This window comes from Crocodylus siamensis, chromosome 5 (genome assembly GCF_052110815.1).
Source record: "Crocodylus siamensis isolate JL-2025a chromosome 5, ASM5211081v1, whole genome shotgun sequence".
NCBI classification, from domain to species: domain Eukaryota; kingdom Metazoa; phylum Chordata; order Crocodylia; family Crocodylidae; genus Crocodylus; species Crocodylus siamensis.
Genome location: NC_143399.1, coordinates 187,631,657 through 187,646,695, shown reverse-complemented (window position 1 = coordinate 187,646,695; position 15,039 = coordinate 187,631,657). Strand labels below are relative to the sequence as shown.

At 41.9% G+C, this 15,039-nt stretch overlaps 1 protein-coding gene across 4 annotated transcripts in view; it reads left to right on the top strand.

Annotated features, from left to right (window-relative positions):
- NRP1 (neuropilin 1) overlaps positions 1-15,039 on the top strand; it is a 153,352-nt gene that overhangs the window by 82,496 nt on the left and 55,817 nt on the right. For all 4 annotated transcript variants that reach the window (XM_090047542.1, XM_090047543.1, XM_090047541.1 and 1 more), the window contains exon 6: positions 1,976-2,142. In XM_090047542.1, coding sequence (XP_089903668.1) covers positions 1,976-2,142 — 167 coding nt within the window. The remainder of the gene's footprint in view (positions 1-1,975; positions 2,143-15,039) is intronic.

Here is a 15,039-nt window from a genome sequence, read left to right as displayed (position 1 = left end):
ACCTGTTTTAAATGATAACAGAAACTGGTGCCTTATGTTTATGATGCTTCAGTGTGATTCTAGACTCCAGACAAAGAAAGATTACTTAACCACTCCTTGCCCTGGAGCAGTTGGGAATCACGCTTTCAGGTCAGACTCTGAGGACTTCAAGGATGTACTGTAGTGGCTCAAGAAATGAGAACAACTTGGATTTCATAGATTTCATAGACTTTGGGGCTGGAAGGGGCCTCAGAAGATTATCAAGTCCAGCCCACCGCCCAAAGGGCAGGAAGTCAGCTGGGGTCATAGGATCCCAGCAAGATAAGCATCCAATTTGCTCTTGAAGGTGTTCAATGTAGGTGCTTGAACCACCTCCGATGGCAGACTGTTCCAGACTATGTCCAGCCTGAAACGGTCTTGTGTAGTTTATAACCGTTCAACCTCATTATCCTTTGGGATCCTGGTGGTCACCCCTAATAAACTTATAGGTGGCCATCAGATCACCCCTGAGCCTGCGCTTTTCCAGCCCCATGTCTCTCAGCCTGGATCAAGAATTTAGGCAAATTACCATTCTCACAAAGCACTATGGCAGCACTTCTGAATAGAAAATGTGATTTCAAATCCAATCTTTTAACCAAAAATATTCTGGTTTTTTATTTTTTTACTAAAAGTCAAAATTTGCATAGAGAAACACATTTGTTTTAAAAAACAATAGCTGTCACAACTCATTTAAAAGACTTTTTATTCATCCATTAAAATTCCTTCCCTGAAGAATCACTTTTTTATGTATAAACATGTTCACAATACAACTGATTTTGGCCCAGAGTTAATTAACATCACTTTTTACCTCACTCCATTTTCACTGCTTCACAGTACTAAAGTGTTTCTCTGTAATGTTATAGAAACCCACCTTTTCTGGTGGGTCATTTATCATCATGACAAGATAAGGAAACCACTCCCCAATTTGAGAGGAAAGTTTATAGCCCTCCCCAAAGTAAATAGAATAAATGGCATTATAAAAATGAAATTAAATCATATGCAGTTCTTTTTTTTGCTGGATTCAAATTGTTAGCTGTTTAATTGTATAATTTGTGTCTGAACATTTTTAAAGATATTAGTCCATCTGACCTCCAATTTGAGGAGGCTGGAAGGGATTGGGTAGGCCCATGAAAAGAAATGGTTATAGTTCAAGACCAATATTTCTATTTTTTCCACAAAACATATACAGTATAAACCGTGGCAGTGTAGATTTCTCTATATAACCATGCAAACATGTCTCAACCCTGACCAATTGTCTCCTCTAGATGTGACAGCATAATTGAATCTTCATGACCCATTCAGCCTTTTGGCTTCTGTGGGAGGCCTGCCAATTAATACTAAACTGTCACAGTATTTTTGTGTTCACTGAAATGGGATGGTGACCACCAAGTCCTCTAACACACAGCTGGTTAGCAATAGTTCCCTGGCCCACGTTCAAACCTTGTTTATTTCTCCGATGTTCAAGGCACACAGAGAAAAAATAAACTTTGCTGTAATACATGGTTAAGTATTTTTATACTTTGTTGTACTACATTGTGAAAAGCAATGAAATTAATTAAAAATAAAATTATTTTACAGTTCTTTGCTTGTTTTTTCCATTTCTGCATATAATTATAGATTGAGCATAAATTGGTTTATGTTATGAATTCACTAAAGTGTCTCTGCTACCCTAGGAAAGGGAATTCTATTGTCCTATATTGAAATGGCTTCAATGCTGGGCTAAAAATATTTGTATGGCATTATTATGCCAGGAATTGCCATGGCAACTCAAGTGACAGTAGTAAGAATGACACTACAACCCCAAAACCACCTTACTTAAAATTGTTAAAAAAGTTCAAATTCACATAAAAATAAATTATTTAGGTTTTTGTATGCAAAGCAGGAAAACATTCTCATTATCTTATGACTACACTGAAGTAGTGGACTATAGTAATTATGGTAATTTATTTTTCTTCAGATTTCCAGTGCATGGAACCGCTAGGTATGGAATCAGGAGAAATTCACTCTGACCAAATCACTGCCTCCTCCCAGTATAGCACCAACTGGTCTTCAGAAAGATCCCGACTAAATTACTCTGAAAATGGATGGACCCCTGGAGAAGATTCTAGCAGAGAATGGATCCAGGTAAGAAGATACAGCTCCAAAGAGAATATTAATTATGTCTGTGAAGTGCATTCAGGATGGTGATGGCAAATGTAAATAAAACTGTAAAATAGTTCTGCATACAATAGGACCCATTTCAAATGAGTATCTAGCATTCATTATTAAACCCACACAAACACTGATTCCCAAAGGTATAAAAAAGAAAAGGTCAGAAAGATTAATTCTTATGTTTCCTACGTCTATTGTTTTTTCAGTCTTCTGGGCACAAATAACAGAGATTTTGGCTGAGTGGAAAAGTCAATATTAGTTTAGCATATGCTTAAAGTAGAATGGCCCAGTAAACTGAGCATGTGTTATCTCTTACTGATAATATTTAAGAATTATCTGGCACAGTGCTTTAATGGACTAGAATTTCACCTTAAAAAGCCTTAGTCCTATATGTTACAAATAAAATGAATTTACTGCTTTCAGTCAAATCCTTAGGAAATATCCTTCCATGTCACAAAACAGAATGTTTTTCAGCCTGACTGTCACTTTTGGCTCTTGAGACTGTTGGCATAGGCCCTGATCCTGCAGACAGTTATGCACAAGAAGTCTCACTGAGTTTGGTGGGCATACTTAACTTTATAAGCATTTGCTAATTCAGGGTCATAGTTTGGTGTTGATATCACTGCTGAATATGTTATAACTATCCTTATGAATTGCTTTGGAAAAAAAATAAATTCATTTCTGTTAAAAAAAGAGATATTTATTTAGCTGTGCATACTATCATACATATACAGAGGGGGAAAAAGCATATATATCTACATTATTTATATAGAATTTTTCATAGTGCTTGCCTTAATTTTTTTTCAAAATTTATTGCAGACAGCAACAAACAAGAGAAATGTTCACATGTGTTAGTTTAATAATGCTGCTCGAAAGCTTACGGTAGTTTAAATACTGGAGCATTCTTTCGGCTTCTATTGTTTTCAATAGGAAATTACTAAATGACATATAAAAACAATGCATCCTTAGCCTTCAATAAGAATGTTCACATTGGTGTTTCCTGTGAGGTTTGCTGTCTGCAAGAAAGCTTAAAACTATGTTGAGCTGTAGTCAAAAAGGGGAAGAAAGAAAGGGAAATTTTCTCCATCCTGAATCTTAGAACACAATGGGACTCTCAGGTGTCCTGCTTAGGAGGCCCCAACATATCCTGAGTTGCTGGAAATTTGCTAATTGTAAATGATGGACTTAATCAGAGCTGCAAAAAAAAAAAAAGAAAGAAAAATCAGCTCTCTTTTATTTCTTCCCAAGGAACAAATGTTAAAATCCCCCAAGTTTTAAGAAGTATTAGGTTTGTTATTAATCACTGCCACCTGAAATCCCTGGAATGTGTGTGCAAAAAGTGTGGAATGCACTAGAATCGAACTCCATGTGTTTCATCTGTTCCTATAGCTGACTTTCTCTCTTTCTTTCTTCTTTTCTTTTTCCTGTCACTTATTGATGCCTAATCAAAACAAGAAGAGTAGCCAAATCTAATTCATGTGGTCAGTGTTCTTTATTAACTTATGATAACTGTATGTGTGCACTAGACAGAAACTTGGGCTCCTTATAAACATTAACTCCTTCTCCCCCCCCCCAAAAAAAGCCAGCATGGTACTTTAAATTCCACACATTCCTGCGCCAAGTCCAGCACATGCTCAGAAGAGGCAGCGTGTTAGTTGGACCCAGCTTGCCTGAAGTCTGTATGGCTCAGGCACTTGAGTGGGTCTTGTACAGCACTTTTATGTAATAGCTGATTAAATCAACTTCAAATAAAAGCACCAAAAAGCCTCACTGAAGCACCTGATCTATACAGACACTGCCGAGCCAAGTCAAGTAATGAACTGCTTCTTCTGGTGAAGCACATTTTTGTTTTTTGTTTTTTAAATATCTACAAGCAGCCATAAGGTTTTACCCTTTCACTTATGAACTAGGGACCAGATTCACAAAACCATTTAGGCAGCTAACTTCTAATTTAGTGTCTAACTCTCCTTGAAAGCTGGCATATATATTATTCTAGGGAAAATGTTCCTGTTTTCTTTATAATGTTTTACTTTTTCTTAACAACAGGAATATAGTATTAATGGACACAGCCCTACAGTTTTGAGTTATACAGTTTGGAGAGCTGAGGAAAATCCAACATTTCATCTTTTGCCCCTGCACTTTTCAGGAAGTGCAATGTTTTTTATCTTAATGGGGGGGGGGGCTCTGGATGTCTAAAATAGAGGAAGAAATTTATTTTGTATTAAGGTTATAATTGATATTATGATTATCTTTATTTATTTAAACATATAGCAACTTAGAAAATGTGCTTGTCTTTGTGTGTCACAAATCAGGATCATACACAAAATGTCTTGGTTTGGTGCCATTTTCAAAAAAAAACATGTATGAGAGTCTACCTGAATAAAGGATGGAAACTCCATTTTCCTCTACATAAAAATACCCAGTAAAGATGTGCATATCCATAATGGTTCACAGCCAAACCACTGGAAACATATTCCTTATGATACCAGTAAGTCTTTAGTTAAAAGAAAATTCACAGTAGATTAAAAGGTGCTTGTGTGAAGGTTCAAGGCCGCTTTTTTCTGGGTACAATTATAAGCTGTCTAATAATGTGAATTATGCTGCATAAATGTTTACTCTTCCATAGCATAATATAAAGTAATACTAACTACATACAGGAAAATGTTTAAGATGCTGAGTAACAATAAAGCTAAAGCTGAAACTCTTACATTGGATAGACTTCTCCTATACTATAAATTAGCCATGTCTGCCCTTAGACACCCAGTGTACATATATTCAAATTGGATGGGGAAATGAGATATGTACAACTCTATGTTGTGCAAAGGTTTTAAAACATATATCTCTAAATATTAATTTCCTACATTTACCAGTTTACCATTCTTTGCATATGAGAAATATTATCTTTTTCTTTCTTTTTTCCCCTTCAAAGTTAATTTTTTTGTAAAGGAAAATTTTCCATTACAGATCTGAAGAGGGAGCAATATCCCTCTAACAGGGACATCTAGAGGGCATGTGATATAATTGTTCCCCTTGGTTAGGGACAGAAGTTGCACATAAACCAGTTTAAGTGATCAGAAACTTGTTTAAACCTGTACTAGAAGAGAAGTTCATTGCACATAAACCAGCTGCAAAATGGTCAAAGCTGGTTTAAGATAAACCTGGTTGAATGTAGTATCAGACTTAACTGATTTAGGTCAAACTGGTTTATGGAACTTCTGTCCTAGACCCCTTCATAGTTCCAGTTAAATCACAGTCCCCCAGCATCCCAGCATGCTTTGCAGCCCTAGATTGTGCTGTCTGCTTGAGTAGAACAGGGTTGGCCCTGCCCTCTGCTTCCTAGCTGGAGCAAGGAGGGCTGGCTGACAAGAGGGTGGGGGTGGGAAACCTGCTGGCACAGAGCAGTCTGCCTAGTGGGGGCAGAGCAGTCCCTGTCAGACTTTTCCCTGCTGAAGTGCAGGTGGTGAGAGCATGGGCCAACAGGCTTGGGGGAGGAAGGGAGATTAAACTCTCCTGTCTCCCATCCTGGGCACAGGCACGGGGACCCCAGCTGGGATCTGCCCAGCTTTCTACCCCATTGGCCTCTCATGCAGTGGGGGGTGTGGCCAAAGCTGGCCCAGGCAGCACCTCCCCAAACACACTAAGCAGCCTGCCAGGGCTTGACCACAGAGTTAGTACCAGCTTTTGGTGGGAGACACATGGGTGCAAGCCCATTATGTACCTAAGAGGGCAGACCCCTCTGGTGGACCCTAACCGGACCCCTAGTGCAGAGCTGGAAGGTAAGTGGGGCCCGCAGTGGGTGAGCACTAGCTAGAGGAAGCAGCTAAGCAGAGCTGAGGAGATCCTACTCAGGGAGCCCCCAGATCCTACCTAGGGAGCAAACAGGCACACTCTGGGCCTAGCACACATGAGTTAGTGTGGGAACTTGAGAAGTGGGGGAGGAATTGCAAGTCCTTTTCTCCAGCGGGACAGGTCAGGGGCTGGTAGTCAGTCCCTGCAAGTGGCGCACCATAATCTCACATGCTGCGAGCTCTCACAAGACTTACTACAAGCCATGAGATTTTAAAGTTTTTAAAGGTCCCAGTGGAAGTTTTTCACTTTCTGCACCTGGGGATCCATGTGACCAGAGCTCACTCTGCAATATGCTGGGTGCAAAATGCACCCCCAGGCTTCCTGGCCTGGATGAACCCAGCTCCCCCCACCCCTGGTATCTCAGAGGCCTTCATAAAGACAGAGCCTAAGGTCCCAGCCTCCATGCACTCCAGGCTGTGATGGATGCCTGGCACATCTGCTGGATGCTGGGATCAGGGGCATGAGTGCTCCCACTTGTTGGATGTGCTCACTGCTGGAGACCCTGGAGGGCTGGGTGAGGGAACTACAGGAGGAGATGGACAGGCTACTATCAAGGATTGATTTCTAGTGTCAGGTCCTGCATCTGGAGAAGGAGCCAAGGAGACCAGGCAGGACTGTGGGCCTGAACAAGATGCCCCAGCCAATAGCAGGTGGGTACTGATGATATCAGGATTGAAGCCATGACATGCATCAGTTGTAAGGCCACTCTGGATTTGGTGCTGACCAAGAGGGGGATATCACAGATGATCTAAGAATTGGTGGTACTCTGAGTTACAGTCATCATGACCTGATAAGGTTCACCATTCACTGGAAGACTGGGAAATCAGTCAACAGAACAGACATTCTACATTTCAGAAAGGCATATTTTGGCAGGCTCAAGAGGCTAGTAGAAGAGGCCCTCTGCAACCAGCAACTGGAGGATTTGAGAGTCCAAGAATGCTGGTGCTTCCTTAAGAAGGCAATTCTCACAGCTCAAAAACAGGCCATCCCCACATGGACAAAACAGGAAAAGAACCAAGAGACCCACTTGGCTTAAAAAGCATAGTAGGGAGCTATTGAAAAAGAAAGAAGAAGGATATAAGCAATGGTAGAACAGATCAGATACCAAAGAGAATTACACCTGTATCACCAGGGCTTGCAGGTACAAGACAAGGAAAGCTAAGGCAGGCATGAAAATCAAACTGGCAACCAGCATAAAAGACAACAAAAAATCCTTTTACAGGTACATAGGAAGCAAGAAAAAAACAGGATCCACTGTGGGGCCCTTACTGAATGCTCAGGGGCAGCCAACAATTGACACAAAGGGAAAAGGCAGAACTCCTAAATACATACTTTGCATTGATATTTGTGAAACCAAACAGAAGCTGTTTGCTTGACCAGAGGCCCAGGGAACATGGGGAAGACAACAGATTACTTGAAATCAGTCCTGAACAAGTGAGAGACCTTCTACAACACCTGGACGCTTTCAAGTCTGCCGGGCCAGACGACCTGCACCCGAGAGTCCTGAAACAACTGGCTGAGCTTATAGCAGCACCACTGGCCAAGCTGTTTGAAGAATCATGGAACTCAGGAGTGGTCCCGGACAACTGGAAGATGGCCAATATGGTGCCCACCTTTAAGAAAGGGTAGAGGGATGATCCAGCAAACTACAGACTGGCCAGCCTGACTCCAGTCCTGGGTAAAATCTTTGAAAAAATTGTTAAGGGGGCCATCAGTCACAAGCTGGCAATTGAATGGGGTGTTGTGAAGCAACCAACATGGCTTTGTCAAGGGTAGGTCATGCCTGACTAACCTAGTGTCCTTCTATGACCAAGTAACTGGCCATCTGGACAAGGGACACAAGGTTGACATCATTTATTTAGGTGTCAGTAAAGCCTTTGACTCCATTTCCCATGAGATTCTCTCAATCAAACTGGAGGGTACTGGGCTTGTCCAGTCTACAGTGAGGTGGGTGGACAAGTGACTTAGAGGCTGCTCCCAGAGACCTGTAATCAAAGGGATGGCCTCATCCTGGAGGCCCATCTCCAGTGGTGTCCCGCAGGGATCGGTGCTTGGACCCGTGCTCTTTGATATATTTATTAACAACTTGGATGAGGAGAAGGAAAGCTCAATGATTAAGTTCATGGACAACACCAAGAAGTGGGGAAATGTGGGCATACCAGAGGATAGGGAAAGATTCAGGATGATCTTGAAAGACCAGATTCATGGGCAGAATGAAATCAGATGAGTTTAACAATGAGAAGTACAAAGTCCTTCACCTGGGTAGGAAGAACCCTTACTACACAATGGATGGCAGTCCACTAGCTAGAACAGCATCTGAATGAGACCTGGGGGGTTACAATAGACAAGAAGATGAATATGAGCCAACAGTGTGGTGAGGTTGCCAGAAGGGCAAATAGAACTCTGGCATGCATCAATCAATGTGTTGCCAGTAGATCCAGGGAGGTACTCCTCTCTCTCTACTCAGCATTAGTGAGGCCTCAGCTGGGCTAGTGTGTCCAGTTCTGGGCACCACACTTCAAGAAGGATGGTCAAAGGCATGGAGGGTAGGTCCTATGATGAGAGGCTCCAGGAACTGGGCCTGTTCAGTCTGAGTAGAAGCATGAGAGGTGACTTGATAGCTGCCAACACCAAAAACTAGGGGAGCAACTCTTCAGGAAGGCACCTTAAGGGAGGACAAGGACCAACGGGCATAAATTAATAGAGGGCAAATTCAGGCTAGACATAAGAAAAAACATTTTCTCCGTAAGGGTCGCCAGAATCTGGAATATACTCCCAGCTGAGGTGGTGCAGTCATCCTCCTTGGAGGTGCTCAAAATGAGGCTGGACAATACACCTTGTCAAGCTTGTCTGAGCCCAATAACTTCCTGCCCGTGGCAGGGGACCAGACTTGATGATCTTACAGGTCCCTTCCGGTTCTATGGTTCTATGATTCTATGATTCACACCCTCCGCCCCCAGGTGAGCTTCTTTCCAGCCTTGCGGCTGCTGCCAAAGGAAAGGGAGAGCTTGCTCTAGCACTCCCTCACTTCTAGCTGGCACCACAGCAGGTATGTGGCTGCATTTCCAGAATCAAAAGTGAATGTTTATTCACTTGCAAATTGGTTCAATCTATGCAGGTTAGACTAACCTGCAAAGATTGAATCAATTCAGGCTCAGGCCTTCTGAATGTCTGTACGTGTTGATGTTCCTAGGACCATTTCAATCAAGAAACTTAGCAAAATATTGGCTGTAATTTTATTGGAAATAGATCTACATGAATTCCAGCTGCAAACATGTGATCTGGTCTGTGGTAGAAACACTAACATCTCCCTGTGTGGCTGTAAAAGATTTCTCACTAATTCTTGAGCTCGTCAGAACATCAACTGCACACCAAACAAGCTTCTTCTTATCTTTTTGTTTTGAAATACTCATCAAAATCACAGACACAAACAATCACCAACAACATTGTATTATTTATTGGCCTCTGTCTCCATGCTCTTTTGGTTTATGCAAATTTGTTAAATTTGCTGGACGAGGTTGAGCCTTGGAGTGATTCCATTGTCTGTAGCAGAGTCACCCCAGGCTGGATCGCTTCCAGTGTGCTAAGGGAGGAATTTAGAAACATATAAATATTGTCGATGAATGTGCTAATAAGAATGGAATTAAGACATGAAGGGAATGCATGTGACGAGAGTTAGCAAAAACAAGCCTAAGTTAGTTTAATGTCACAGGGGTTGTTACTGACTCCCTGACCTTCAGTTAAACCTACTTGCTTATTTCACTATATTTCACACATTCAGATTCCTTTTAAAAGATAAAATAACAGAATTTTTTTTAAAATAAAAAGCCTCAACCCTTTAAATTTAATTTAATTAAGGATAAGGAATTGCCACTGAAATCTAAGTTAAAATGTCCGTCAGTACTGTATCTTTTCATGGGAAAAACAGTATAGTGTTTCAATTTGGCTAATCTAAACAACAAACATGTTAATAGGTATCAATTACCAGCCAGTTTCAGCTCTTAGAACCAGTAAGAAGGCCAGGGCAAGGGTTCCACATCTGTTTTTAGTGAAACTGTTCCTGTCTGTGGTATTTAAAATTTAAAGAACTCCTGTTATTGTACAATTGGGAATCCTAGGGGAGCACAACGTTAATGAAATCCATAACATGTAAGGATTTTATGATTGCACTTTCAAGACATTTCCTCAAAAGGGATGGCTGATTTCTGCCCTGGCTGCAGTAACTGTATTTTTACAGAGTACATTTAATGTTCAAATTTAGCAACAACAGTTATATGTATACAGTGTGTAATGTAACACATGACAGCCCCATATTTAAATAACTTTCATATCAGGTTTTGGAAGCCCTTGAGCAAAAATCATACAGTCCTAAACATGGCAGTCCCTTACATTGCTGAGCCTCTGTAATAGATCTTAGCTCCCCCAAAGGAGGAATGTGAAAGAATGGAGTACTGTAGAAAAAGCATAACACCAAATAGAGTATGTTAAACTGAAGGCACCTGAGAATAATGTGTGTGTGGTTTTGAAAGGAGACTTATTATTAGGGTCACTGGTAAACTATGCTATCATTAATCCTCATAACAGTGCAGATTTTAAAACCCTTTGTGGGTAACACCTTTTGGCTAAGTTTACTGCAGAATCTGCAAGTTTCTATCAAAATATTTCTTCTAGTCCACATGGCATAAATCATCTTTGTTCCTTCTGTGTTTTGAACCGTGGTTTTTGGGCAGTGCAATTTTATTTCCCTCCTGCAAAACCATGTAAACTCTCCAGAGTCAATTTACTAAGAGCACAAGCATGGGCAGATCCAGGATTGTAGTGACTGAGATGCAACCATACTCCCTTTGGTGTTGTGGCACATGTGCTGTGAAAAGATCTCACTGTGCATATGCCACACAGCTGAAAAGGGTATGTCCACAACCCTTTGCTGTGATTCGAGATGTTAGTGAGGACTCTGGTGCTCACTTGCATGTCATTGCAGCCTGGCCGGAGTTCCACATGTACCATTAGCTCAATGAACCCACTAGCTGGTCAGCATGGGGTCTGTCCAGGGGTTCCTGTTTCAAGCAGATCTAGAGCACAGGATGTAAGTGGTGCTGCTGTTCACTCTTTCCCTCCCACCTTCCCATACTGAATTAGGCAGCAGAGGAAAGGGGGTATGAGTGGCACAGGTGCATAGCCCCCCTCTCAGAGCTGCATGGAAGCAAGGGCTGAACTTCTTTCAACTGCTGCTGAATTCAGGAGTAAAGAGCAGCAGTGTAGACTTTCTAGGCAGACTTTGCACTGACCACCCAGTGATAGGTTAGGGACGTAAGTTATACATAAACTGGGTTAGCAATCAGAAACTGGTTTAAACCTGTAACAGAAGTTCAGTGCACATAAACTGATTTCAAAATGACCAAAACCAGTTTAAGATAAACCTGGTTGGATGTAGTATCAGACTTTCATGATTTAGGTTAAACCGGTTTATGGAACTTCTGACCCAGATTCCCTCCCTTCCTGGTTCAAGTTAACTCACAGTCCCCCAGCATCCCAGCATGCTTTGCAGTCCTGAACTATGCTACCTGCTCCAGTGGAACAGGGGCTGCCTCAGCCTCTGCTCCTTAGCCTGCTTGATGCTCATGTCTGTGCAGATCACCCCCTCCCCCCACTCCCCTCACCACCTTTCCCAATTAAAAACTGAATGTCAGTTCAGTTGATTATTGGTTCAACCTATGCAGCTGCCTAGTTTAAATCAATTCAGCCTCAGGCTTTTTGACTTTCTGTACTTAGCCATAGTTCTCAAGGCACGCATACAACTCCCAGCAGGAGCTCTGCTAACATGCCAGTGAGCTCTGAAAGCTCACTGTGCATGCTGTGCACAGCCAAAGGGGGCTGTGACCACATCACCAGAGCCCCTCTGCATTCATCCCTGCATACAAACAATTAGTTTATACTGAGCTCAGGCTTCTGGATATGGTGCAGGGCATTTCTGTCTCCCTCTGTCTGTCTGGCTAGATCAGCAGTTCTCTACATCCTTAGGATTAAGGCACTGCTTAGAAAATGCCGACTCTTAGCTTGCACACATTATTTGACTACTAGAAAATAATAGAGAAATTTTCCTGTTGAAAAGAACTAAGAAAAACCAAGACAAGTCAGAATGTTTTTGAAATGAAGGATTCTTATTTGAAATCTCTGTGTTTATCTTGTGAATCATCTGTAAGTGTTCACACACCTGACAGTGCTAATACTGTGTGGCACCCTTAAAAGGATCTCATGAGTCATGACACCCCAGGGTACTGAGGTACCATAGTTGAAAATCACTAGTTTTGATTCTTATATCACACTCTTCGGTGGCATGTAGACATCTACTCAAAGTGACCACTAGGCCCTGTTGTCCTCAGAAAGATCAGCTGATCTAAGGCAAAATCAGTGTTCCCAGCTTTTTGTTGCCTCCAGCAGCTGGTGTAGAGAAAGCCATGTATATCAGGTCTGGCATTGGAGCCAGATCCATTTCAGTGTGCTAAGTGATTAAACAGGACTTAGACAAAATTTAGATGTATGGGTTACAAAAAGCAATCCAGAATACCTCTGCTTCAGCAGCCACAAATCTCATTAAATATCTAAATATATTCAATGCCTGCATTTACAAACACAGAGCTCTCTAGGTGCCAATGATGCAAGATTCATGGGGCAAGATGGACAGAAAGCAAGAGGCAGCCTGACTCAGCAGTCTAATGGTTCAAGTTCTCAGCTAGGAGGGAATTGGTCTACACCCAGTCTCAGAATTATTTTTCTTTACTATTAAATGGATGTCTAACGCAAAGTGCACAAAGAGGAGTGTATACAAAAGCCCAGCACACACCCTCAAACATGAAGTACCCTACCCACTCAGTTCCTGAGTCAGGCTCCCTCTTGCTTGTTTTCCTTCTGGTCTCATGATTCTTGCCTTTGTGCTGCCCAGGATCAATGGAAGGGCTAGAAGGTCTCCCTTGAGATTATGCCAATACCCACATGGTTCAGCATTGAGCTGGGGGAGATGCAAGTTTTCTCACTTGCTGGGAGGTTGCTCTAACTGCTAGATGGTTCTGTAAAATGTGGGTGACAACACCCTCAGGAGATGGATGGTTAAGTACTTACCTTAAGAGGAGGACTGTAAGCTCAGGAACCAAAAGAGATGGTGGTATCTAATGTACAGCCCATTTTCTGATGACTAACCCCTGGAGAGGGGTGATTGTCCAGACAGACCGACACATTCCACACTTCTGACTGGATAGGCCTAATGCAACTCATTTCTCAGTATGGTTTTACTTATGGTTTATCCTTTAGAGGTACATAAAGGCATATCCAAGGCAGCAGCATCTGAGATGCTCCATGATTGCACTGAAACAACCCATGCCTTCCTTTCTTGTATTAGCTCCTCAACAAGTAAGCAGAGCTTTTTGGTGCATGCACAGTACCGCACTAACATGGCTACACTGTTTACAGTTAGAAAGCTGGCATGTGTGAAGCAAGCTCAGCTCATCTCATCAAGATGCTGCTTCATCTTACATATACACCCACATTCTCCATATTGACTAGCTAGAGAACTTAACTCCATTTCTTTCAGTCACTCTCCTGGGCCCCAGTGCTTATAAGACCAACATGGATTTTGCCATAGGTCCACAGGGAAATAAGAACAGACCTGCCTGCATTAATACTCTGTGGGCATGTCTACATGAGACATTTACTGCAGAGTTGCCTAATTAGCTCCACAGTAAACATCTCGGCATTTACACATGCAGAGCTATTAGGATGGAGTAAATTAACTCTGCCATAGTTTAGTACTTGTAAACACAAGTACTATTCCATGGTGGAGTTTTTTTACTTAACAGCAATGTATGTATTTGTCAGCCCCACACTGCCCAAGCCAGCCCCTCCATAGCACATTAAGCTGGGTCAGCAACCCCAGGCTGGCAGGCTAATCCCCCCCAAACCCTTTGGCAGCTAGGACTGCTCCGACCCAGCTCAACATGTTGCAGTCCCAGGTGCCTAGGAGCACTAAACTCCAGCACAGTATGCACTAGAGTTTATTGCTGTGCATTAACTGCACATGTAAGCATGCCCTGAGAATCCTAGCTGATTAAAATATCAGCTGTATATTTACTGTATATTGCTAACTCTGATGTTGTGGGTGAATATATATATTCATTAATTTTAAACATTTATGTATATGGAGTACATCTGCTTGAAAGAGGCACATCTGCTCCACAAACTTTCTTCTACATTTGTCTTGATTCCTTTAAACTTGCATTTATCTAGAGTCCTTTAATATTTATCCCCTTGTAAGTGACACCTAACAGCATGAGAACTGGTATAAATTGCTGCACAGCATATTTATTTCTGTAACAGATCTGAAAATGATTTTAATTCGTCATTTGGTGTCCTGGACCTTCATTTGTCTAGCTAGCTCATTCCCTTATCAGGTATTCCCTTAAAAATTCAGGCAGTATTTATGTAGCCTGTTGTATGGCATATTCATTTTTTTACCAGGTTTATTCTTACATCAGACAGTTGTTTATGTTGGCTTTGCCAGGCAAGCTTATCAAAACGTTTCATTTGACAGCTTGGGGAAATGCAAGCTGCTGGTGCCTGGTTTGGGCGGGGGGGAGTTCTTTTTCTTTTTTTCCCTTTTGTTTGTTCTGTTGGCATTTGCACTGCAGCAAAGTGCATCATGCTACTACGTGTGATAAGATAGAACCTGAAAAGACTCAGCTTTCGAGTCCTCCCCAGCTTTGAAGGGCAACCTGAGAGTTGAAGCTCCCAGGCTTCATTGCTGGACTTAGCCGTCAATAGGGAGTGCACAATAATTGTCACTTCCTTCCTCTTCCACCCCCCAGCTGCCTCCATCCCCTTTTAGAAGACAAGTCATTATGCAGTCTATATACTCAGTCCCTGTCATTTTTCAGTACTCCAAAACACTTTAAAGATCTAGAATTATCTGTTCAGCTTTGTAAGGTTAATCATTGTGGTTATCTTATGGCCTTCAGATATGTTTACATA